This window comes from Cynoglossus semilaevis, chromosome 11, assembly GCF_000523025.1.
Source record: "Cynoglossus semilaevis isolate Cse_v1.0 chromosome 11, Cse_v1.0, whole genome shotgun sequence".
In the NCBI taxonomy this organism is placed as follows: domain Eukaryota; kingdom Metazoa; phylum Chordata; class Actinopteri; order Pleuronectiformes; family Cynoglossidae; genus Cynoglossus; species Cynoglossus semilaevis.
Window position 1 is genome coordinate 15,503,595 of NC_024317.1, and position 27,267 is coordinate 15,530,861.

The 27,267-nt window shown below is 39.9% G+C and overlaps 2 protein-coding genes across 9 annotated transcripts in view; both read left to right on the forward strand.

The window, feature by feature from the left end:
- Window positions 1-4,829, forward strand: part of LOC103386573 (tubby-related protein 1-like) — a 22,060-nt gene extending 17,231 nt beyond the window's left edge. Inside the window, 11 exon segments of the mRNA XM_025060123.1 lie at window positions 1-39; window positions 144-269; window positions 364-489; window positions 659-793; window positions 1,157-1,236; window positions 1,351-1,515; window positions 1,590-1,702; window positions 1,773-1,881; window positions 2,528-2,626; window positions 2,887-3,058; window positions 4,189-4,829. The exon segment at window positions 1-39 is cut by the window's left edge and continues 46 nt beyond it. Coding sequence (XP_024915891.1) covers window positions 1-39; window positions 144-269; window positions 364-489; window positions 659-793; window positions 1,157-1,236; window positions 1,351-1,515; window positions 1,590-1,702; window positions 1,773-1,881; window positions 2,528-2,626; window positions 2,887-3,058; window positions 4,189-4,322 — 1,298 coding nt within the window. The 3' untranslated portion in view covers window positions 4,323-4,829.
- Window positions 4,830-7,081: 2,252 nt separating this feature from the next.
- The window catches only part of tead3b (TEA domain family member 3 b), a 30,637-nt gene continuing 10,451 nt past the window's right edge, over window positions 7,082-27,267 (forward strand). For 7 of the 8 annotated variants that reach the window (XM_025060117.1, XM_025060118.1, XM_008320866.3 and 4 more), the window contains exons 1-3: window positions 7,236-7,417; window positions 7,798-7,934; window positions 21,015-21,269. In XM_025060117.1, coding sequence (XP_024915885.1) covers window positions 21,146-21,269 — 124 coding nt within the window. In that variant the 5' untranslated portion in view covers window positions 7,236-7,417; window positions 7,798-7,934; window positions 21,015-21,145. Of the gene's footprint in view, window positions 7,418-7,797; window positions 7,935-21,014; window positions 21,270-27,267 lie in introns of all 8 variants that reach the window. The other variant, XM_025060119.1, reaches the window with a different exon arrangement.

Consider the following 27,267-nt stretch of genomic DNA (forward strand, 5'->3'; position numbering starts at 1 on the left):
CAAAGAAGAAAATCAAAAGTGTTCCCAAGAAGAAGAAAGGTCTGAGACTTCAGTCAATGTTCACGCATTAAAAACAAAAGGGTGTTTGACACACACATCCCTAACACACGGGTTGGTTTAATGAAGTCTTTTGTCATCTGTAGACTCAGGTACAGACGAGGATGACGATGAAGACGAGGACACGCCCAAGAAGAAGACCAAGAAAAGGACTACAAAGGACAGCGCTCCATCTGCGAGTTCAGCCAAAGACAAAAAAACAAAATCCAAAGGTAAAAAAGGGAAAAAAGGATCTTAGTCTTAGTGTTTTTGAAAATCTGTTAGATTTTCTGTGCACTTTCTTTTCCTGGCTTCATTTATTTTCAGAGGACAAAGAAATTGATGGAAAAGATAAGAAGTCCAAGTCTAAGGAGAAGGAGAAGGACAAGAAGAAAGAACCTGCGTCAATGTTTCAAATAAATGGCGGGAAAGACACAAAAATCAAGAAAAAAGGTGATCTGCACCAATTTCAGTTGATTTTAGTTGAAAGGTTTTCACTCTTAGATACATTTACAGTGAAAGGCTAACATCAGGATTGAAATAATTACATTCTGCTTTTATGTGATGTCAGCTCCTGTTACTTCGAGAGAGTTGATTATAAATGTTGTTCCTCGTCCAACAGCTGCTGAAGTGGACAGTGACGAAGGTGAGGAAGAGACAAAATCCAGCAAGTCCAAGAAGAAATCTGGTGCTTCCTCAGCCTCCATGTTCCAAACGTCAGGAGACAAGGACAAGGACAAGAAGACGAAGAAGAAAGGTAGGAATAAAAACCAAAGTCTTACCGCTACCAAAAACTTCCTGAGTACTTGTATTTCCACTTGTGTGCGGGTGTGTTGATACTGAGCGCTGTCACCGATACAAACATTTGACATTGACAAGACAATTGTAATTCATTAGAGATATATAACTATAATTGAACTGTCTGATGAACAGAAAGTGAGCGGAGCTTTTACACCAACATCACATTTCAATTCAGATCACTGTCTCCTGGTTTACAGTAACCAAAAAAATCAACTGTGTAGGACTATTTCCACTTCCAATTATCACATACAACAAGTCTAAACACAAAAGTGTTGGTCAGGTGTGTTGTTTATAACACTGTCTCTGCTGTTTGTTCCAGGGAAGGCAGAGGAGAGCGATGACTCTGAGTCAGAAAAAGACAAATCAAAGAAGAAAAAAGGCAAAGGGAAGAAGAAAAAGGTATCGCCACATTTCCAAACATCCTTTCACAATAAAACTATATACTATACCTTATGTCTTCTCATAAGTATTTAACCAATTAAAGGAATCTTCTATGTATTGCATCATCACCAGGAAAGATCTCCATCACCTGAGATTGAGTTTGATGACTTGGAGAGCTTTGTGATGCTGCCGGCTCCGCAGGGTGTGACCGTCAAATGTAGAGTGACTAGAGACCAGAGGGGGATGGACAAGAGCCTCTACCCAATCTATTACCTTCATTTGGACAATGAAAAGAAGGTACCGGAACTGTTTCTAAGTGGAGCATTAAGGCAGGGAGTGGAACTACCATTTCTTTGTGTCTCTCTACTCAGACTTTCCTGTTGGCTGGGAGAAAAAGAAAAAGAAGTGCAACCTCCAACTACCTCATCTCCATTGACTCCACAGATTTATCAAGAGGCGGAGACAATTTTGTTGGAAAGCTAAGGTAACTGTTTGGTTAGTGATCAGTGCTGAAGCATGTCTCTTGTGTTCGATTCTGTTTTATTTTCTCCCAGGTCAAACTTAATGGGGACAAAGTTCACAGTGTTTGACAACGCACTGAATCCAGACAGAGCTCTTCCTGACATGTCCAACGCACGGCAGGAGCTGGCGTCCATCATCTATGTGAGTCACTGGTTGTTATTTATAGTGCAAATCATTTTAATTATAATATAATTGTAAAAACAATTATATTATCAACAATTGTAATTAATTGTAATATAACTATTTCATGTCAGTATTTCTCAAATTATGGCTCACGTACTGCTGGTGGTACTTGTGCTCCCTCTAGTGGTACACCAGATTATCTGGTTAATAAAATGAAGGAAATCAACTGTGAAAAAGAGAAGTGGCTGCAGAACCGGTTATCTAGGGCAACATCTGTTGGAAGGCAACCCAACAAAAAACAACAAAAGGGCAATAGGGGGCACCAAAGCACAATCTGACCTAAGATGCAAAAGAGGCCAGAGCAGACTTCTGTTTGTTTGTTTGTTTGTTTGTGTGTGTGTTTATTTGCCAGTTGCCAGTGATAGTAGTACTTTATTGTACAATGTGACCTCGTCTAATATCCTTATCAGTTATAAATGTTCTACTCCCTATACAGTCGGCCTTAGTTGCTGTACTTTAATCTTGGTTATACTGAAGATATTTTGAATATTTTTGTAGATGATCAGGGTTATAAAAATGTTTTGAGTACTTTTGTTTTGATTTTTAATTTAAAATAAAAATGATTAAATGTGATCTTTCAGTGTAAAATATATGTTCACTCCAGGAAACAAATGTGTTGGGAATAAAAGGACCCAGAAGGATGACAATCATCATTCCAGGAATGGACAAGGACAACAACCGTGTACCAATACGACCCAAAAGTGTAAGATCTGTGATGGTATTCTGATGGTTGTTTTTGTTTTTCTGTTTGTCACAACAAAGAATTAGATTACAATTACAAAGTACATTATGTAAACATGTGCCACATTTCAGAGTACATACATACACACACACACACATATATATAATGTATATATTTTATTTATAGAACCCTTCCTGTTGGTTGTGAGAGAGAACCTCGAGGCTGGTGTGTGAGTCCCCTGTGCCCTCTGGTCTAAAATGACTTTGGCTGAATCTTCACAGGATTATGACAGCTTGTTGATGAGGCACCAGAGTAGACGGTTGGAAAATCTGATCGAGCTTCGCAACAAGACGCCAGTGTGGAACGAAGAATCTTCATCTCACGTGCTCAACTTTAACGGTCGTGTCACCCAGGCCTCCATCAAGAACTTCCAGATAGTCCATAGCAAGGATGGTGAGTACAGTATGTTCTGCTTTAAATCAGAGTGAGTATAACAAGCTTTTCAAACTAGATGACCCACAGTCCTGACACACCCACAACATTATTAATGCCAGTGTGGGATAGTCTAATATCATGAACCGCGTAGGATTGATTATCCTTTAATACTGACATTTTCAGCTGAATTTAATTGTGAAACCTGCTCCAGTGCATCTATCTATCTATCTAAAATCTGTTTTTGGCTACAGTACCACTGTTGACAGGAAGAGGCTGACTACAAAAATATCTGGCCTCAAATTAATTTAAAATTCACCAGATTCCCCATAAACATCTCCTTCTCATGTATTCATTATTGTTTCATCTTATTTGGGGAGCACTGTTGGCTTAGTGGCTAAGGAAGCGGACTTGGGTCCACCAGCTGTCAAGTTACCACTGAGGTGCCCTGACCACACACTGCTCCCCGGGTGCTTAGAGCTGCCCACTGTTCACTTTGGTGATGGGTTAACAGCAGAGGTCCCATTTGGTTGTGTGCAGTGGTGTGCTGTGTCATAATGACAAGGAGTTCACTTTCCATCCTTCACTAATTACAACATTTTTAATCACTCCTCCGACATTCCATTTGAAACGAAATCCAGCATCAGCTTCTTGTTTATATCACAACATAGTGCTATTAAAAACGTCTTTGTTTCAGTCTGAGGCGGACGTAATGCTGCACAATGGGGTGTGTGTGACATTTGTTCTATTTCTGCTCTCTTTTTATTAGCCATTCTGTTTGGTTGACAATTGTGCTTAAGGAGCATGAAGAATGCATTAACTGGATGAAACTTAATCACATGACTCACATCAACTATTTAAAGGACATCAATTGGTGTGGACATTATTATGTAAATTGTATTATTCATGGTGTCAAATCTTCACTGTTTGAACAGCCACTACATCGTCCCTGTAGGTTATGCTCTAGCTGCAGATCTCAGAGTCAGATGAGGAACAGTTATTAACATTTTGGTTTAGCCCAAATGCTAGCTCCAGCAGCTTCATCAACTTTTAACAATAAGACCGCTTTGAGGACAGACAGTTAGTTCTCTTTGAGGCAGATTAAGGTGAAAATTGATTCCATGTATTTAACCATTTCCTGTCTTGTTTAGTGGACTACATCATCATGCAGTTTGGACGCATTGCAGACGACATCTTCACGCTGGACTACAACTATCCTCTCTGCGCTGTGCAGGCCTTCGCTATCGCACTCTCCAGCTTTGATGGGAAGATTGCCTGTGAATAAGAAAAGAGGGAAGTTCCTGGTGTCCTGATGTTGCCTTCCACATGCTAACTGTGATCGAGCATGGTTGTCACTTTGTGTGACTTTGTTGTCACTTGAATTATCTGGTAATATGTATTGACTGCTGCTGAGTGAAGTTTATAAAGTAAAGTTGTTATCGCTGTAATCATCTGACCATGATTTGTCTCTCATTGTCCAGTAGAAGAGTTCGCTCAGGTCTTCAAGCAAACTCTCAAAATACAAGGATGTTGTATGAGTAAGGTGTTAAAAAGGCTAATTATCAGTAATTACAAGATATTAATTTAAAACACATTTAATCTTTGCCATGCTGTGTCTGATAAGGTGTTGGGGAGATGTGGATGATGTTAATATTTTCCCTTTTGAGCGGGAAACACACACAAAAATATACTATTGACAAAGTCATATTAGACCTGGAATTTATTTTATTATTTCAAATTTAATTGTATTTCATTTAAATGTTTTTAATTTAATTTTTAATTTAATTTTATTTCATTTCACCCTAGTTCATAATACAAAAAAAAAAAAAAAACACTAGTGATTGCCACTTGACCACCTGGATCTGGTCATAGAAAATGAACGGCTTATGTTGCACAGGTGGTTTAAATGAATATGAATCTACAACGTTGTCTGATTTAATTTCTGTCATTTGTTGCACCGTTTTATTCATATGAAAAACAAAAATGCTGTAAAATAACCATTTTAAAAAGAAAACTGATTTTGCAGTCAGGCTGTAAGCCGGTGCTAAACCCACTTTTATGGTCCCTGACGTGGCTTTGGCTTCTCTTTTAAAAATATGTTTTTGACATTATCGTCTGCTCAGAACATACTGCTGCCAATTCAGCCGGTTGCAGTTTGCAGAGACACCCTTGCTCATCTCCAGCTTACATGAGCACAGGATGAAAAACCTGTTTGAGGCGAGGGCCTGGAGAAATGAAAGGCGTGAATTCTGCCTGAACCTGCTCAGGCAGTTGTCCAGACTTGCAGATTAAATGAAGCACGACACTGGCTGCTGCTCCTCTGGACAGATGCTGTAAGGCGAGGTGCTCTTGCCTCATTGTCTTTCTGTTTATGTTAAATCCCTTCCAACAACTTCAAAGAGCTGCTGTTGGGTATTTTAAGGCCTTATCTTTCTTACACAGAGACACAGACACGGAATGAGATACAAATAATAATATAATAATAATTTGAGTTCTTTATTTATCCCACAATAGGGAAATTTATGTGAGTCTTTGCAGCTGACATAGGCTGCCACTGGAGGTGCCATTAAGTACATGGTTGCGGCCACATGGGAGGTATATGTGGTTCCTCTGGGAATCTAATCAACAGTTTAAGACTTGTAATTGGTTTAAGGTTTTACTTTGGCTGACTATATGAAATGAGCTTCAAAATGAAGACTTGAATGTGGATCATACGTAGAACAACGTGGTGCAGATAAATCACTTTCTCTGGCATTTGTTACTACAGTGAACGCAGGTTGATTTCTGTCTGTCTCACCTATCTGTCTGGTTTCTTCTAAACCACAACCATGTGCTTCTAGGACAACAATGTGTTGGGCGTCCTGTCCACACAGTCTGGTGGCTTTTACTGTATTACTTTATTTACTTTTACTTTAACTCTTACTATTGTCACAGAAATATACATAACAATATATCTTTCTGCTGTTATTGTTGCTCTGAGTTTATTCTAACACTTTTTGTGAAGACCATTTTCTTAAATGAGCAAAATTTAAATAAAAAAAAAATCTGATCTCCAGCAGCTTCCGCCACTAATACATTTCACAAAGAAATGTATTCAAATAAAAACCAAATGCTGTGAAATAATCTTTTCTGAATGCAGCTGTACTAAGAAATAAAGATATGAATAAATGACAGCTGCCTTGTAAATACACAGAGGACAGTCAGACCTGTAACAGGGTTATGAAAGAGCAGGTAGGATAGACGGAGCAGCAGACACTGAGGTGTGGTTTGTAGATCAGGCAGAGAATGTGATACTTTAAGAACTGTCAGGCACACAGACATTGAAATAATGTGTAATCATTTGTTACAGGTTTAAGTCAAATCCCTGTGTGAATGATTAAAGGGCAGGAGAAAGTGGTGTAATCACTGTACTTTATTGTAATTATCATTTCTTGTCTGCACTTTTTCTCTCTGTGACCACTTTAAAAATACACGAAAACTTCTCCCTGTTTACTACACCAAAACCACACCAAGGCTCTTGCAATAAAAGTACAACCCACATCGAAATGAACAACCACAACTGGTCTAAAGGTATGAGCTATGGGCTAGTTCATTCTGACAAATCACTAATGGGCATGTGGTGCTGTAGGGGCTGGCGTGTTTGAAAATGTCTTATGATTTGGACTTTTTTTAAAATATAAATAATAAAACTACAAACAAAAAGGTCAAACAATCATTATTTTGATTGTCATTGTGGCGTCTAAGTAATTACTGTAGTTTTCATCTCTGTTTACTATACGAACACCACATCAACTTTATGCAATAATGTAAACTACTTCCTGGTGGTGTTCTTACTCTGTGTACAAAAACAGCAAACAATCACAGGTGCTTAAGGTATCAAGGCTAGACAAATCAAAACATGTGGCACACAGTTTTTACAAATCAAGTATTCTTTACAATAATAAGTATTAACATTCACCACAGATAATTATGTAGGTATGTTCACATTATCACCTGTATTTTAATAACTCCTTGTTTAAGTAATAGTGTTGTAATTTCGTTGTCTGTACGACGGAGACTAGATTAAACGGCGGGAGCCTCGATCTGTGTTCAGGGTTGGAGTTTAAGGAGGGGGGCGTGGTCACACAAGTTATCCCCGCCCATTATGTGTGTTGATTGACGGGCGCTGGTGGCTCCTCCTTCAAGTCTCTTTTTTCCCTTCCTCCCTCCCCCTTCGTCTTCCAGTGTAGTGCGTTGATTTCATACCAAAGTCATACTTAACATTCCAGTTATACTGTCAAAGCTCTGAGAAATATTACGGAAAACAGCAAGGCGCCAAAATTACGGCAAAGTCACTAAAGTGAGCCGCTGTTAACAGAGGCACAGAGGCGAATAAAAAAGGTAAGTTGTGGACTAATGTCAGCTTTTCTCTCTTTACGCTCTTTCTGCGGGAGCCTCTCTCTCACATACACTCTGTGAGTGTGTGCATATTGTGTGTGCGTGTGTGTGTGTTTTCACGCCGCTCGTCTGGGTGAAGTTTTCAGATCTTTGTCATTTTTTACATTTTTTCGCGGAGCTCCCTGCCTTGGGAGGGAAGAAAACATTTGTGGATTAATCGTCTATTGTGTTTGACTTTGCCACTGTGCAGAAATATGTTTGACAGCCTCAGTTCACTCGTATTTACACCGGTATTCTCACATATACACACACACTTGATAAGTCACAAACAAACAAAAGTTCCACCGAAACGGACCGAAATGTCTGTGTTCTGTCCCGCACAGTTCACCTGGATCCCAGACATCCAGGCTCGTTCCTCCACAGAAGTTCAAAACCCGCACAGACACACGCAGAAAAACACACGCACGGTTTGGAGGAATACACCAGCTTCAGTGTGGTTTGGATCTGTGCTTCCTAAAAGGTAGGAAAAGTTCACTTCATATGGCAACATAATCAAAAACCAGCACTCAGATAAACATGGGTTTTATCAACAATAACGTTTCCAACTTTTCATGACGCGTAAACTGATTTTGTTTTAATTATTTGTTATAATAATGTTTTCAAAAGCATCTTCAATCTGTGGTTGAAAATCTAAAAGTTATATTCATACTCATACTCATTTAGCTAAGCGGCATACAAACTATAAAAAAATGTGCAAAAATATATTTAAAAAAAAGTTAAGTTCAAGTATTAACAGGAGTTTTCTTTATTTAAATTGATAGCCATAAGGTTTAGGGTGCAGGCTTCAGGTCCTAAATATGTCAAAAATAAATAAATAAAATACAATTAAAATAGATTAAATAAATAATAATTGTTATCACTGTTTTAATGTTTATTAGTTTTAATTAGATTTTCTAAATTACTGCCCATTTCCCTTTATTATTTGAGTCACGAAATAAATGCAATAGAAATTAATAATGATGAATAAAAGGCTGTTGTAAAATGAGTAAAAACATGCCTCTGTGAGCGCTAACTTTGAAATCAAGGACATGATGACATCATGTCTGATGTGGTGGTAAATAATATTCAGTGACCTGACCTCATTTATGTTAACAAAATCAGACTTAAATACTAGGTTGATATTATTTCCTACATATGTTTTTTTTTTGCCTGTATTTTTTTTACCTTCTCACTGTTTTCTTTTGTTTGTTTGTTTTTTCCTTTCAGTTTTCTTTTCTTTCTTTGTTTCTTTCTTAGCTGATAAGCACATTTTGGAGAAGCGACATGTTAACACCTCCTCCATCCCAAATGTGTTCAGTCATATGAGCTGTTCAGTTAAATCATTGCCAGTCAACAGGTTTGACTAAAACAACAGAATGCAGTCTGTCAGGTTGGTGACACTGAGCAGAAAAACCAGTTAACTCCACAGCTTTTTTCACTGCGGCACCAAACATTTGTTTTCAAACTGTAAATTATTTGCAGTCTTTTTTTAAAATATTTTTATTTTTCATTTGTTTACAGCCTTTGGAGGCCAACCAGTGTTAAAGCAGGGAGACAGTTTTCCCTGCCCTGTCTTTAATCCGTGGGGCTGTAAATTTAACCCTGACAAGCTTTAGCTCTGAACACTTTGAAGTCAGTTAAAGTCAGGATCTTTTGATTTGTCAGTGATGAAGACGATGAGACCATATGTTGTGTTTTAATGACCCACGTTTCATATTGTTTTTCTCTATTGTCTTCTGATTGAGATGTAAATCCACCATCTGAATAATGTTTTATATATTTTACATGTGGGAATTATCTTGAGTACTGAAACAACCACTTTCCAGTGGAAGCTAACAATGTGTCCTTGGTAAATGAGACACACCATGATGCCTAATAATAGATTCCAATGCTGATGGGTAAATCTGGAAAGGATTAAGTATTCTGCTGCTCTGACAGATTCCCCCTCGTTGTTTTTTATGCAGAGTGAACTCGTCAGGCTTCTCCCTGTACGATGTGCTCTATTTTTTCTTTGCTCAGAGTTTATTTTATGATTCTCAGCCGTTATGAATTTATCACATTCACTCTGAACCAAGTAGGTACGTGGGGCAGGAGGGTAAGTTTAACAACAACATCCATGTCATGAGGGTCAACTAGATTACTTGAGGTAATATCCCCTCAAAGTGGGCATTTTGTATATATATGTGTGTATATATCTATATACTTTTTTGCTGTATACTGATAGTAACATGAAGCTATTTCAGCTCCTGTGGGGCACCTCTCCTTTGCAGCACAGATTATTTTCTTTGGATGCACGTCTGCAGACCGTTTGTCTTTGGCAGCTTCACTTGTTTGTGTTAAAGCCACAGAAGATTGGCTAATGAGTTTCTGCCCATTTGTGCAGACCCTGCTCGCCTTTTAGCACCAGCCCTAGAAGTGGTTGTCCAAATGGTGGACACTTACTCCTCTGTAACCCAGATCTGAACAAATAGCACTTATGTCTGAACACAGACGGCCTCAGAGAAAGGCCTGCAGCTCCCAGCAGCAGTGCATTCATGGAAATCTGGAAGACAATATGCATTTTGATGCTAACATCAAGTGGCTGACTGCACTTTTGGCCGACTCGACACGGGCCGTGAGAAGTGATTTCACAAGTTGCATGCAGCCCCCTCCACAAATGGTATTAATCAGATGAATTGTAAAACACACTGGTTATTTTTACCGTTTATTTATTTATTTATTTTCAACTCTCAATTTTCTCTCTAATGCAATTTATCAACATTGTCTTCACGTTAATCCACTGCACATGTTTACATATCCTCCAAACCACGAGGTTTTTCACAGATAAGCTTTCTGGCCTCCTGTTCGGACCACTCAGGGGAGGAGCCGGGGAGTGGCCTAGAACAGAGTAGTCTTTGTGTCAGCTGTCCCCAAGTTGCTAAAGTTGTTTAGTTGTTCTTTTTTCTGAGGACCAACTGTTAGCAGTGATGGTCCGCAGTAATGCAGCCCAGAGGAATCTCTGTGAGGGCAGAGTGAGTGTGCCAACTTCTGTGGCACCTTCAGTCTTTGTTGGTGATAAAGGGAGGCTTTGGTGTGTGTTGATATGAGTGTGTGTTTGTGTGTGTGTTTGAAAGAGTCCACTGGAGCTATGCTGACCTTAGGGCACTCATGTGAAACCTCTGTAATCCCAGTGCCCACTGTGTGTTTTGTTGAGGGATGATGGCCTTCTTCAGTTTAGAATGATTCATTTGAGTCTATTCTAATATGAAACAGTATACTGTAGGTGACTGACTGACTGACTGAGTCGAGAACATATGACCATGTCTGTTCTGATGAAATCAGCTAATAATTAATATACCAAGTAAGAAAAAAAAAACCTCTCTGTCCCTGATCATGTCTCGGCTTCCTTTAATGGATTGTTTCATAATTTATATGCTCCGATGAGTTATTGGCTGCTGGATTCTGATGCAGAGTTATGCATGTCTTAAAGGTTTCACAGATTATGGCTCCAAACCGCTTGCCTCACCACAAAATGACCAATTCATGCTAGAATGGCTTCTCTTGCTACTTTCTCTGGAAATTTTCCGATTAAATTGCTGATTCAGGCTGCGAAAAAAAAAAATAGGAAAAGCGCTCCACCGCACTCGCCCTGCTTTGTGTCAGTCTTTCCCTCCTCGGCTGGATTAAAGCTTAATTCTCCTGAAGTGCGACAATTCAAGGTAGACCACATCTCCGACAGCTCAGATGTACAAAGATGATTGGCTCAATCCAACAACCAAATGGGGATCACGTTCTTATTATTGTTTGTCCTGGAATATTTCCTTGATGCATAAACTGCGTTCCTCAGGTTGTCCTAGCTGGGACACAGGACGGCGGAGAAACAAATGCAGACTCTACGCGCTCTGCTCCGTGCTTTTATATTTTTCTTGGGCAGCTGTTATCAAACTGCAAATGTTTGACTTGACAAGGAGTGCATGTGGCATGTGTCTGTGTGTGTGTGTTTGTCTGAAACTTTTCCCTCTCTTTCTGTCTCTTGCCGTGTGAGCTGTTGGCCATCCAGTCCTCCTCGCACTCTCAGCTCTGATTGTTTCCTGAGCACGGTGCCAGAGAGGAAGTAGGAGGAAGTTATTGGAGGAGCTGGAGAGAATTTATTATAGCCAAACACAGACACAAGAGACAGAAAAGAGGGTGGTGACTCCAGAGCTTTTCTTTTTCTTTTTGGGGGGTTTGGGAGAGATGAGTCTTCCGACTCATGCTGTCATAATTTAGGGATACGGCACCCTTGTTGGCGGCAAGCGTGGAGCAGACAGGCTTGCACTCCGTATCCTAAATGAAGAAGCTGTAATCCTGTTAAAGCCGCACGTTTGCTGTAAATGCGGCTGTGTGGCTTTCTAAGTGTCAGGAGGAAGAAAGCAGCCTTTTCCAAATGTTGCCAGAGAGCAGCCTTTCCTGGCCTGGAACCTAAAATGTTTTCTTTATCTGTAATCTGACCTTAGAAAGCAGCTGCTCCTTCTGCCGCCAAGTCCTGTTGTTTCCTCAAGCGTGTTGTTGTGTGGCTGTTGGTGTGTGTTGTGGAAGGGCCTCACTGTGAACGCTCACTCTACATCTGTGTGTGTGCACTATTCAGACCTAACAGGATATGCAGTTTTCATGCAGAGGAGGTTTAGTCCATGGGTTTGTTGCTCAGCCTTATGTTGAATAGAGGTGTGTTTTGCTCTCCACTGAGCAGAGGGGGCTTTTGCTTGCCAGCGGGGGTCTGTTCTCTGCCAACAAGTGTCCCAACTCTAACAGCAACCTAACAAAGGCTGCATTTTGAAAGAAAGGAATAAATCTTGTAGTGCATTGGTTAGCAAACAGATGGTGGTAAGACTGCTCTGCCAATGGGCAAGGCAGGGAGACGCAAACTCCACAGGCTTCGTGGATCAACGGTAGAAGAGATGGGTTTGAGTGAAATCTGCTAACAATCTGCTATGAGACATGAGTCAGTGAAACTGAATCGCTGTGATGAGGGTAAAAAGAAGTTCAGGGCAGAGGAAGGAAAATTATTTAAATCTGTTTGTTTGTGGTTTGACCAGAAATCAACAGTTCACTCACATAATAAATAAAAAGAACCAGAGGTTTGGACTTACTCTAACTTAACTCAACTCAACTTAACTAAACTGAACTGAACTCAACTAAGACTTGGGTCAACTCAAATGTAACTTTGTCAACTTGACTAAACAACACCTTACTCAAAAGGACTTGCACAATGCATCTGGCTTTTTTTGTGTGCAATGTGAATAAACAACAGTAAATAGAACCTTCTAAATTCCCCTTTTGTTTTTAAAACTGCTTGAACGACTAAACAACGATCAATAAACAGTAAAACTGAGTAAACAAATCTTCACTTAATGTTAATAATATTTATACCTCTCATCTCAAAGTGTTACTTTCCTGTCAGACTACCAGTTAATTAAAAACAAACAGCAATTTTTCTTTTTTTTTTTTTAGAAAGAACCTATAGTACCTGGAGAAAACCATGTGTACAGTGACTAAGAGGTGCTGCCACTAATTAATATTAGTGCATGTCTAGGTTAAAATCTTAGCAACGTAAGTGAAAAACCACAAGCCTCTCACACTGGAGCAGTTGAACTGGTGTGTCAGTGAGAAATTTCTCTTCTTTATTTATCAACATAAAAAAGAAAATGTATCAGATAATCTAAAGGTATTCATGAGTAATGATGACTTTGAGCTCCGTCACAGCCTTTCCTCGCAGTGTGAATTAGACAAATCGACTCTTAAACTGACATTTCAAACATGGTTTGAAAGAAAATGTATTATCGCACCATAGCTTTTTGCCCCCATAATCAATCTACCAATGGATTCTTAGGGATTGTTATTTGATGCAAAAACATAGATACGATCAAAAGAAAGTAATAATAGGTCACTTTGGTCATCAGTGGTCATAATACCATGTTAAAAAATGGCAAGTGTTTGGAAAAACAATTTCATCCATTGTCCATTAAGCCCCAGACTGCTCCAGCCCCGCACTAAAAATACCCGGGCAAATCCTGTTTATTTTAAAAAAAGAAATCCTTCTAAATTCACTCTTTACTGCTAAGTAGCCAATTTAAGACCACAATGTAATTAATTCCCGTTTCCCATAAGTTGGTGGTCTTTTTCATTCTTGCCATATTTCTAATTCTGGTCCCAGGGTGGAAAAAAAACTACACGGCGCTTCCATTCGTCAATCTTTGTGTTGGCACCGGTCTGAGAAAACACACTCTTTGTTGTGTTGTTGTGTTGCTGTCTGGAATTTACAGCATGTTTAATGAGTAACATCAAAAAAGGTTGTGTTTTTATATATCCAGCTCTTAGCGTCTTGACATCATTAAAATGGGATTTTCCCCTGATGGTTGTGTTGCTCACAACTTTCAGTGGAAAATGACTCCTCTTCCGAAACCACAGCTGATAATTATTAAACCTAAATATCCAGATCAAACCCTTGAGGTACCTGTGTGAACAAAGTAACATAATTCAAAAGTTGCCTGCTGGTAATATACTCTGCCTTTGTCTTTTAACTCTCTCTGATTTTACCGATCGTCTTGTCTAATGTTCAGACCGGCTTGTCACTCCTCTTCATGGACCAGAAACGAAGATGCTGCCATTATCCTGCCATAAAAATCAAGAACATGACAGTCTAATGAGTTACTCAGAAATCTTTGGTCAAGGTCTTGCCCCACTGTATCTGCCTAAGTAGAATTCCATCTGTTTGGTCGGTCACCACAGAGCATGAGCTCATGTTTGGTGAAAGATGAGAAAAATCTTGCCTTTTTTTTATCTTGTGTATCTTTTCAATCTTTTATGCTATGTGTTTTTATGCTTTTCTACAGTGTTTGACATGGTCCAACTACTGTTTGAGATGGAATCTCTCTCCACATCTTTTCCTCTGTGACCAGCAGCTTGAGGGTGACTCAGTAGTATTACTGGAATTCATTGCTAAATTTCTCCAAACACACTCATGTCTTTAACAAATACTATGTGGGTGCCAATAAACAGTTGTCAGCTCATAGATGGAGACGAAACAGAGATAAGCCAATTGGTGAAAACACACTGCAATGTGATCGCACCCTTCAGAGCTGGGAAAGCGGAAGAGGGATTCTGGTGCATGAATGGTGCTGTTTCAATGAATGTGTGAGGTGCATAGCTGTGCAGCATTATTTACAGCTTCACATAGGAATTCTGTAGCACGTTGGCCTTAGAGTGTCATGGCCCAAATCCCAGAAAGTGGGAGGGTAGGTGTGTCCTTGATTATGGTGTTAAATTTTAGAGCAGCAAGACGTTCACTCCACTACATCTGTAATGAAACCAGCAAAGGCCTGAAGGACTCTCTAAAAGTAGTTATACACAAGATCATAGTATACCAATACCATCATACACCAGATCATGGTATTGGTAATGAACTCTTCAACTTCAGGTCAGGCGCCCGACTCACTGACCATCACTAACTGAGATGATTGCCAAACGATGATTGTTCAGGACTGTAGACTGATAAATATTGTTGAGGACAATGACTTCACCAAAGTTTTGAAGGTTGCAACTATCATTGTCATCATGATCAGGATGAACATTAATGACTAAATCCACCTACTGTATGAAGCAAAATTTAAATTTGAATATTTTTGTTGAAATTCTCCCACCTCCATCATTTGGATTAGCTAAAAAAACATACCTGCTTTTATTTGTCTTTTTGTGTCAGCAAGATACATAAAAAACAGTTGAATTATTAGTTCAGAGGTTATCATTCAATGCTATTGACATTTCATATGAATTTTCATTATATGAATCAGTTGCATTCCCTGAATAGAAAGATTCTATTTGTATTTTTAATTTTACAAACAAGATACACACACAAAAGCAGCTGCCATGTAATGTTCCCACCTGTCAAAGAGAGTAACCCCGGGGTTCAAAGTTTGGCCAAAGAGCACTTTGGCACAAAGTCAGAAAAAATCAGGGATTGAACCTTTAACCCTGTGTACCGCTGCACCACCTGGACTAATGCTGCAACTAATGAGCCCTCTGATGTGATCACTGAGGCTGTGTGCAGCTTCATTTTGCTGTCAAAGCCATTATTATATTATGCTCTCAGGTTCCTCACCTTATTGTAGCTCAGAGGAACGTTACATCACGCTGGTAACAGCCGACAATTACAGCAGCTTATTTATTTTTCTTATAAATGATGGTTTGGCAGCACATCAGACTCACTGATCTCAGTCAAATCACTCTGAGATACCTCTACATGAGAGCTGCTGCACTGGTTGTCTATAAAAATCCTTTGGCCGTTATCCTTCCAAACTTCTCACTATTATTGTGGAGTGATGATATCTGCAGTGGCCTGATTTAAACCTCATGACTTCATTTGAGGATGTATTGAAATTAATTCTACTGACAATGCCTTCCCTCTCCTCGTCTGAGCCCTGAGCGTCACAAAGCGGGAGGGAACATGTTCTGTGCTGATGTTGCATTCCAGCTGGAACAATCCCACTGTTTTCCAGACCCCAAAGTGGACGCCTAAATTGGACACCCTCCCCCCAACCTCTCCCACACACCCCCTTTCCCCTGCTGTTACTGTCCAACCAACCAACCAACCCACCACCCACTCCTCCCATACACGCATCCTCTGGTCTCCTGTCCTTATTTGGGAGAGAGACGTTCTGAGCGCCTGGTGGAAGAGGGGAGCAGGCGAAGGAGGGCAGAGAGGGAGGGCTTTGGGTTGACACAAGGGAGGCAGGAGGAGAAACAGTGAACACTCGCAAGCTCTTTCTTAATAAGGACATGTCTGGAATTCAGGCCTCTCACAGTGAAGAGCGTTTCTTTCGTGGCACCTCTCTTGTCCACCAAGGTTAAAGTCTGGTCCGTGTGTTCAGTGGAGAACTGCTAGCTGCTCTTCACAGCTTCCAGAGTGTAGGAGGTTTGCCCTGTTTCCCTGCTATAATTGGAGATACACAAAAGAACTGGCTGCCAGTCCCTCCCCTCATGTGGCACTGGTCTTTGATTATTGCCCCCGATTTAACAAACCCATTGACACACAGCACCTGTCCATTCATCAGTGAAGTACTTCAGGCTGCCTGAAAGTATTTTCATACCGCAGTCACACGAACTGCATCTGCTGCACATGAGGCCAACACACAAAACTGAACTTAAATGTCACAGTGTGGTAAAAGTCAGGGACTGTAGATGGGTCTGCACTAATGTGCAGTCACTGTTGAATTCATGGTTATGGGCAAACAAAGGTGATGATAAAGAGGAATAATTATTTTAGTATTTTCACTAATACTATAAAAAATATTTTTCTTGAACACAAAAATCAGTGGAAGCACTGAAGTCCTTTTACCTGATAGGACAGTTCAAATTAGGGCTGTTTATTCTCCCCTTGAATTGGATTCAAATATTCTATTGATTCTTATGTCACATGTTCTAATTATGTTCAAATGTTTTAATGTTTTTCTTAAAGCTCATTATATACACCTATACTAGTTTATTATTATGTTCCTAAATCTGTTATGTAAATTTTACCAAGTCATGAAGGGAAATTGCAATATTATAAGGTCGAAAAATATTTATATTTATTTGTCGATGATTTGTATCATTGAGTAAGGCACATTTTCAAACGTTATTTTATAAAAAAAAATAAAATAAAATTTTACTCGAATAGTGAAGTTTGATTTGACAGCCCTAGTTCAAATGCATTGCCTGGTAACATATTTGATTGATAATTCTTTTGTTTATTCAGGTTTAGGAAGCATTGTTGATAGGTGTGATGATGATGAAAGTGGATTGAAAAAGTTTTTAGTGTCTGTTTGTCCAAGTATAAGATGTGTAAGAAAAAATTTTCTTGATGATCACAAAAAAAATATATGTAAGTACTTATGATACTGGTCTCCAACTGAGATTGAACTGGGATTCAACTGTTATTATTTCTTATAATATGAATACATTTAAAATTATTATTTTTATTAAGTCTTCAATTTCACCATTGGCAGGATAGAGTGTTTTTGTGCATGTAGAGGTCCAGCCGTTTGGTGTGTCTGAGTGGTATCACTTGAGCTGACCGTGTGGTCTGTTTTAGTGTTGAGTTTTAACAGTGTGACCCTCTTCCAAAGCGCCCGCCATAACCGGTTCCCTCTCATCTAAATTTAGCAGCAACATGACTTGTGTTGAATAACTGTCAGACCCACCTTTGAGTTCTGTGACATCCATAAATTTCCTGCTCTCTGCTATGTGTATTAGAGCACCACCGCTGGTGTGAAGCTTTTTCTAAACTTGTGTGGCACAGATAGCTACCACTGACACTGACCAGTGAACCTTCAGGACAGTGTTTTTGGGGGGTGGCTTATAGAACTATTTTTGAATGGAAGTCATAATGTTATAATAATATATCGTGTATTTATATTTATACAAGAGTGGCACATAATAGTATGTGGACCTTCAAGTGGATCATTCATAAGGCTTTTAGCCGAAACATCTTATATTTCTTACATTCAATCTGTTGTAGTGTCAGTGTCAGTGTACCCTTTTTTTTCTTTGTTTACTGCAGTTGACATAATACAAGAGGAGTCTCACTTGATTCTACGTTTTAAATATCAGTTTCAGCGTTGGGGCAAATGTTTAGTAATCTTCCAACCCTCCTCCAGTTTGTCTGAGACTGTTACTGTAAATCCTGCAGTGGTTGATTGTAAGCACAGCCAAACCTTTAGCCTTGAATAGAAAATGTCTTATTCTTCTTATAAGCTTCTTATGAGCCTATAAGCTGTCCCTACTTGGTGGAGACAAAACAACACAATCATTTTTGACTGATAATTTGTGCCTCTGTTACTTAAAAAGCCCAGCGCACACTTCTTCAGCCTGTAGCAGAGATCTGATCATAAAGTCAAATGGTTGTTCACAGGGAGTTAGGCAGTCCTGTTTGGCAACTGACTACAAGTAAGAACCTATAATAGTCTTTGTTTTGATTTCAAGCTTTCTGCAGAGCCTTGTATGGATCATGGTACGCTCTAGTGTTTTGACTATTAATGCCTCTGTGTCTGCACATGAGGATGGTGAGAGCTACTTCTAACTTCTACACTCAAGGACTTTGAGTGTATCTTGGACAAGATAAATCTCTGAATATCCTCCAAGTCATGTACTGTTAGTTTGAATATGATTTCTCAGAACAAGTAACAACTCATACATATGCACTGCATGTGAACAATTGCATGTGCATCATCGCACATGCATATGCACAGTGAAAATTTCCTAATTATGAGACTAAAAATCATTGACTTATTGAATATAATGATCCTTAAACATAGTGATAACATCCCCCCTCTTTCTCTCTATATATACATACAGTATATACATACATACATATATATGTCAGTCTCTCTGTCTGCACACAGACTGTTTTTTAGGTAAAGCCAAATAAGTCAAAAGTGAAATAAGTCAAACAGCTGAACTTTCAATTCTCAGAACTTTCTTGAATAAATTCTTATTGTTCTCTCTGTCAGGGTGTGAAACCTCTTGTCAGCATCTGCAGAAAAAAAGAAACCAAACTCCTAAACTACTACTAAAAGACATGCACATCCTTCGAAGGCCAGGGTTACTTCACCGACGTGTAGCTCAGAAACAATACAACGCTGAAAAAGCATCTTGAAAAATACTTAAGATCTTTGCCTGCAGTCAGCCATGAGTCAACCACATTGGGACACAGTTCCCAGACCACAAGAATTCTTTGAGGCGAGCACTGATTAGTGAGGTCTTTAAACTCCATTTTATGGAATATCTTGAATTCATTTGGCCATTTCAGAAAAGTAAAATTGAGGAAATTATAGTAATAATTAGGGTTAACATTGTTTGTCCATACAAATTTAATGACTGCCATAAAGAGTGGGGGCAGGCCAAAAACTCCGACCTATAGATGAATGACATTCCTTATTCCAGCCTTATGTTTGTCATGTTGAACATGAACTGATGCACTTCTGCTCCCTCCATGCAGCTACTTATGCTATTAAATGTATGTAAATCATTGTAGAAATGGGAGCAGATGAGTTTGGCACTGACTCTGAAATCATTCTTTATGGAAGCTGTTAACTAAGCAGTGCTGTACACATAATTCCATTGAATTTTTCTTGAATGGAGGACTGTATTGTGTACCATCTGACCCCGATGACCCTTTTCCATCCAGGAAAATGCTACACATTTTGCAGTCACATGAGCTGCATTTTCTCCTGCGGTGTCACATGGTCAAAATGACCCAAGGCAGGTTCTGCTGGCCCTTTGGATAATGGATGAAATAATGGTCTGGATCGAGTTTGTGCATAAATTCTGGTTCCTGCAAAAACAAAAGAAAGACGCACATAGTGTCCGGAAACTGTACACATTGTGGCTTAAGTGGTTTAAAGAGTTTAAGATGGAAAAATGTTAAATTACAGACGTCTATTATTATTTTGCAATTGGCCGACCAGTATATGTTTATAAGGTTAATAATGAAAAGAAAACAACTCGTTCCTTGCAAGTCTGTGGTTGTAAGACTTATTGTTCCCACAAAAGCATAAATTATTTAGCAGGGTGGGACAGAGAGACTGAATGGTAGAGTCTTGACCATGGACTGTATATAAGGACTGGATGTAGGGTGACTGCACTCAGTGGTTGCACAGTAAAGCTGTGGCAATAGATGACTAGACGAGTTGTCACTTTATTTAAAATGTGAACAATAATAATAGATGGCGTGTATCAGTCAATGATTGACAGCTAGATCATTAAATACCCACTTTTGTTTTGCCCACTGGTGTTGCTCTGTGCTTTCTTATTATCTGTAAATTAGGTTATAATATTATGTGAGATATCCTGGTGGTAGACAGTTTTTGTTAAAATATGAATCATTTTCAAAAGAAGAAAAAGCACAATTTTCCCATCAACCTGCATTCAGGGGTTGTCTACCCAAAAGGGGGTAAAATGTCCCAAATGTCCCCTCGTAACAGAGATACAGATTAAACTTTATGCTCCAGTTTTCTAGTTCTTGTCTTCTTGTAAATCCAAACTGTCACTAAATCTCTCATTAAATAGTTTTCATTATTTTTTTGTTGGACTTATTTTATTGGTGGGATTGGCGCTCATCTGAAGTTGAGCACTTACAAAATACAACATAAATATTTTGCAGGCCCCATTCATGTGGCCCAAGCACTCCAAGAAGTCTTGGATTGCCTAGCTAAAAACACCCATTTTTGTTTACCTGCCTCTTCTTCTACCTGCCTCTTCTTCTATCTGCCCCTTTGAATTAAAGTCGTGGACGGAGAAGAGATTTTTAGTTAAAGGACGTTCTGGAAATCATTGCCGAAAGTCTTTGAACTTCACTGTTTTAGACTGTTTTTTTTAATAACAGCGTTGAGAAACTTCACTGTTTTAGACTGTTTTTTTTTAATAACAGCGTTGTGTGTGGTTGAGACTTTGTGGTTAAAGTAAACGCTCCATATAACTGTTTGGTCGGCTTAATATGTTAATTAAAACTGCTGCTAGCTGCCATAGTTTCATGAAAAAAATAACAATTTTTGCTCATTTTCCGCAGATCCACTACAGATCCTTTGATATTAGAGCTCGGGGTTAGGCCCAGTGGGAGCCGCCACCATTGCGTCCAACGAGTGGAGTGCCAACGGTAGCCCAGAAGATGGGCTGGACGGGGACACCGGAGACAAGACCATGGACGGGGACGCCGAGGGCGTGTGGAGCCCAGATATCGAGCAGAGCTTCCAGGAGGCCCTGGCAATTTACCCTCCGTGCGGCAGGAGGAAAATCATCCTCTCAGATGAGGGAAAGATGTATGGTGAGTTGACTGGATAACAGCCAGGGGCAAAGAGAAGCAATAATTATATGGAAATCACTTCCATAATGAAAGAACAAACAGGCAAAAACATTCAGTTTCAAGACATTTGTGGTTCCAAAAACACAAACATCCATCATGTTTGCCTGACAACAAAGAAATATATACCTTTTCTTTCTTTTTTTTGAATTTCTGCGACTGTTCCAGTGGAGAACTGAATGTATCTTTGGACGCAGAACTGTGTGTAACAAGTCTGTACCTGCGGTCTTGTGACCCAGGGGCAGGTTCTTCCAGTTGTACCTGCACTCTCAGTGTCTTAAGACGGTGACGGTGCTGCTGTCCCGTGATTTACACCTGTGTTTTTTTTCTTCTTTACAGCCTGCGTTTCTTATGCTTACTGTTTTACAGCCTCTCTTCTTCCTCCCTGCAATTTCACTCGCAAAACCTGCTCTGTGTTTTTATCGCCAAGCATCACAAGCTCGTTTCTGCCCACACCGGTATTGCTGGGAGAGTTTGCCTGTAGGTGACAGGTTCGAAGTGGATTCAGAGAAGTGTTGCGTTTGATGCCGGATAGCTCATTTAAATCAGTAATAATTATCACAGCGTGTACGCAGACGCTGGAACAAGAAAACATCCCATTGGCCTGGTCCTTTTATTCTGTTGACGATTCGAGTCGAGCTGTTTCCCTGTCAAGCTGTGCTCATTAAATTGCAGGTGTCTAACATTTAATGTCCTTAAAAAGGGGCATTAAATGTTAGACGAACAAGTTAGATGAATACATTGGCAAATCCTGTGGTGGAATCACTGACATGCAGGTGTAGGAAATTGAAAACATTTGTCTTCCCATTTTCCTATTGGTTTTCTGCGACTACACACTTTCCTAATTAGGTTTTTTTCTTTTGTTGTGTATTGGTTAACAGGCACTGCTGTCTTTGCTGTTTTCCTTGGCCTTAACCTCACTAAACCTCTTTTTTTGTTTTTGCAAAATTACGTTGTTTTCACCATCATAATTCAGCTCCCATGGCTTTGTTTCCCTGCCCTTTAATTATTGTCCATAATTTCTGAAAAACTTGAAATTGATTCCGGCTTCGGTAGAACCATAAAAGCCATCAGTGAACGGCACCAGAGTCTCAGACAGTGTTTGTAGAATGTCAGTTTGTTTTCTTCTGGATGGCTGTTCTCAGCAGTCGTCAGATAAAATTCTTCTCACACGATTCAGCCCAAGGTGGAATCTCGTCCTAGAAAAATAATTGTCAACCATATTATGATATTCAAGCGTGAGCACATTAAGATAGCACAGGTATGTGTAGGCTTTGTTGCTGCTCTCAGCTAAATAATCATCTTCAGTGGGTCTTTGGTAAGAAAGGTATTCATATTAGTTTCTAAAATTTAATTTAGAAAATTGATTCTTGGTTTCATTACATTTTTACAAATGTAATAATTTTGAAGTCGTCATTTTGAAGAAGTTTGGGGACTGCTGTTTTACTGGTAGGTATGATTCAAAAAAGGCAGAGTTTTTAAACTTTATCAAGCAGTGTAAAAAATGTTTTCCAGTTCAATGAAACAGATGGAAATGTTTGAAAAGGATGTCAATTATTTTACTTAATAATTATTCTTTTAGATTAGAAGTTTACAGTATTCACTTAACTTAAGAATTATTGTATTGCTTAAAAGATAAAAAAGACATTAAACAAAACATTATTCAGTGACTGTAGAACATTTTTATTATGTTGTTTTATGGTAAAGAGCTAAAACATGAACCACATCAATGACATTTTAATTAAAACCGCAGTAACTTCTGTCCTGTCGTGTCGTGGACTGCTGCTGTGGCCCGGGCTGCTTCCATTTGTCATGAGAATGTCAACAAAGAGGCAGACCCTGCACAAACCTGTCCTCTTAGCAACACACTCACAGGACCCCCTTTTTGGAGGCCTGTTTTTTTCGAGAGCACTAAACACCCTCTCCATTTACAATAAGTCATCTGAGGCTCTGCTGCCGGAGCCAAGGCATGCCCCGAGAAGAAGGCTTCTCACAGGACCATGACCTCAGACATCTAAAAGCTGCCCTGACGTGAGCTTCAGGGAATGTTAACGATTGCACTGTATGTAATACTGTCTACCTTGCAGTCTCGGAGCCCCAGTGGCCTCCAAAAGCCGGAGAGTCATCCCTCCCAGTGGGAATTCCACTTTTTTTTGCCAGGATTTTTTTGTCTCAGCTGGTGGGAAAACCCAAATTCACATTAGCAACAGGACCGTTTTATACACGTGTAGTCTTTCCTTCATGGACCTGTCTAGACTCTGCAGCACTGCTGCCAACCATTTACGCAGCAGCACAGGTTGACAAAGAGTTCAGAGGAGAAAAAAGCTTAAAAGAACAGAGTTTAGTTTGTGTCGTTACTGTTCTTATTCACCCATCACTGCAGGGAAGTTCAGTTGTAAATTAGGTTGGGTCAGAATTTCACACTAAGAAGTTCAGCTGGACAGCTTCTGTGGCTGTGAGGAAACTATAGAATATGGACCAAAACATATGAATAAAAACAGTTAGTCTGAACTGCATGTGGCCCTCAAGCCACCTTTTGAACAGACATTATCATATTGTGGCTTTTAAATTGTGGTAAACTGCTATTTAGGTAAAATAAACTAAAACTTTTTTTACTTAAACTAAAAGCTAAAGCAGGGATAAAATAAGAGATTAGAATTTAGGTGTTTGCATGATAGGGAATCTTAAAAATGAAACATAAACAACTTTAGGCAGCTGCATTTTGTGCCAAGATTGATGATCGAAGGTGAGGACTTTAGCTGATACCAATTAATAGCTCCTCACTTTGACGACTGTACACTTGAATGTATGACTGTTATTGAATTGGTTCCAATGTGGACTGGTCTGTGGTCTGAAGTAAGACAGTCAGTGATGTGCTGTGACCCGGAGACGTGTATTCTGGATAGAACTGAATAGTTGGCACATGTTTCATCCGAAGGTTCAGAGGAAGTGTCTTCTTCAGTGATGACTGTCAAAAAATGTGGCCTGTCTTGTTTTGCGGTGAGGCTGTGCTGACATGTTGTTCACCTGCGTTTTCTGGCTTCAACAGGTGTGCCATACCCCAAGCACACACACACACGCACACACACAGATACACACGTCTGAGCACTGCAGCTGTCATCCTGCAAAGCATTCTGGGTATAAACTATTGCAAAGATGTCTGTGGCTGTAGAGCGAGGTCCGTGTCAGGTCTGTCCTTTTAGGGGAGTCACACTGAATGCACTAAATGTTAATTTAGTGCATGTGGAAAGTGGTGAGAAAAGGTTTATTACGGAAGTAAGGGAGTCCGACGAGGCCTGCAATGATGACAGCGCAGGCATGGTGCTTCCCTGTCAGCCCCCTCAAAGAGATGTTAGGAATGTTTTCAGTCATGGTGCTAGCAATCGAGGATTACCTCAATGTTATGAAAAGGAGGAGGAGAGGGAAGAAGGGTGGAGAAAGAGTTTGGGAGAGAGACAGAGGGAAAGAAGGAGGGACAAAGGGGATGGTGGGTGGGTGCTAACAAGGATAGATATTACCTTTTTGCTCACTATCTCTGTGTGGAAGTGGAAAATTCCAGCGGTCATGTAGTAAAAGAAAAAGAAAAGAAAAACCAGGCGTGTCATGTGAGGGGAGAGGTTAAGAAGGGCAGCCTGCAGCGATCTGAGTGGGTGTTGAGCAATCAACGGGAGAATCATGAGCTGCTCAAACACAGTCCTGGGAGATGGAAAGGCAGCACTTGTGTGTGTAGACGTGGGAGGCTGAGAGAAGTCAGGCAGTGCGTGTGTGTGTGTGTGCGAGCGCTTGTATTGTGTGTCTGTTTGTATGCACCTGTCGTGAACCCCCTACTGTGTGTGGGCCAGTCTTCTCAATGCCTCACTGTCCCACCGCCCCACTGAGTCAAGTCTGGACAAATCCTGTCTGCCACGGCTGCAGGTTGATGACACGTGGCTCGTACGCCTGACGTGTTATCTTTTAGGTTTTAAGGAGAAGCACTGTCCAAATATGGCTGACTAAATTAAACTCTTTTAGTTGGCAATTTGCTCTTTTTTTCCATGAAATGTGCATCAGCGTTTCCTGCAGCTGCTGCTTTGAAGCCCTGGTACCGTTTCTTTGTAAATTCAAATGAAATCCAGCTGCAGATTTTATTTCATAGTCACCAGTAGACTCTCCAGATTTTTGGTATTTTGCCATGGATTAAACTCAGCACTCATGAGTGAATCTTGATAAACCATGAATCCCTGTTTTAAGATAATTTATACGCATCACACATGTTCCACATGCACATTCACAGTATTCTCATCCACTTCCTCTTTCTGTCCTTGTAGCAGAATTAGACCCAATGATGAATTTCAAGAAACGGTAACATTCAACATTTACAAAATTTAGTTTGAAGGAAAAGTGTGTTACAATTCTTGCCTAATGTTTACAAACATAAATACCGACTTTATCCTGCAGGTGCACTGTGAGTACAGCTGTAAAGCCCTGGTACAGAGCCCAAGTGCAGTGGTAGAACTTCATTGTGTAATATTAACCTCATTTTCTAATATCCATTTAAAATGCAGGTTTCAAGTTGACTCCTTTCTGTGCAAAAAGATGCCTCCAGATGGGGCGTGGGTTCAAATCCCACACTTGGGATTTAGAACCAGTATACTGCAGCCCACTTCTCCAGTTTAAGGGATGGTTAAATGGAGAAGACAAATTTGGTTGTGTTTATTTATGTGAAAAAACAATTATGATTCAGGCTGTATATATTGTATATTGTTATATAAACAGTAAAAACATAGTTCAACAATGCAATGAAAATCTTATTTTTTTCCTTGTACCAAGTATTAAAAAACACAAAAACAGAAAATGATTTCCAAAACAATTTGAAAAAAATAAATAAAAAATGAAACACAAAGTACAAAAGAATAAAGCTTCTGCTAGTGGCTAGTGATTGGACAGACACCTCAGCCTGTGCTTATTTACAGATCACTGGATTTGGTGAAACACTGTCTGGAGTTCTACACCTTCACTAACAAGAATCTATGGCAAACTTACACAAACAGAAAAACTGCAAATATATATATATATATTTATATATATATATAAATATAAATATATGCAGTTAAATGTCAAGATGAAATGCTGGAAAGAGATTTTTAAAATAACAAAATGACTAAGTGACTAAGTTCAGAATATTAATGCTGTCGTCGTCATCGTCGTGAAGCTGGAAAATAAATAGACCAAAAACAAGATCAGAGCGGTGTTTGTTTTATGGTTACTGTGACTTTTGCAATGCAACACCAAACTCTGCTGTTCTCAGATATGGCCGACGACAGTGTTTCTCATTTCTGCACTGTTACTTCAACTGTACTGTGTAGTCGAAGTACAATTAGTGGTGGTCTTATCTTCACTGTTCAAGCCTACTGGATCTCAGGTTTCAGAGACATTTGCAGCCTGCCTCTGTGATTTCGGGACGTCCATATCGTGTTTCGCCCTCTCTGCCCCTCAGCCGTGGAGATTGAGACTGACAGTTGGGTGGGGGTAGAATTGGCATTGTTTTCCTCTGCCATCCTCTGGTGGGATGGTCAGCAGCAGGTGCTGATCTCTGTTGAATGTGGAGTCACACAGTGGTGTTGTTTTGGGAAAAGGGGCTGTTTTGCTGCCAGGTGGCAGTTGCCTCAGAGTCAGTTATGGCTTTGTGTTTCTTCTAAGAGTTACTGCAACAGCTGCCCCTCTTGCCCCTCTGACTGACGACCCCCTACCCTAACCCAATGGCCCTAAGCCCAGCTCTGTAACCCTTGCTTCTCCCAGGTCTGGAAGTGCATGTGAGCATGTGTGCTGTGTGTGTGCTGTGTGTGTGTGTGTGTGTGTTAGCTTATGCTCTGGCTGTGTTTGCAGGCCTAGGCCAATCAGACTGGCTAGCACAGATGTGACAGGCTCAGAGGAATGCTAGGAATGCGGAGGCGCTGGAGCGGGCGTGTCCATCCTTGGCCCT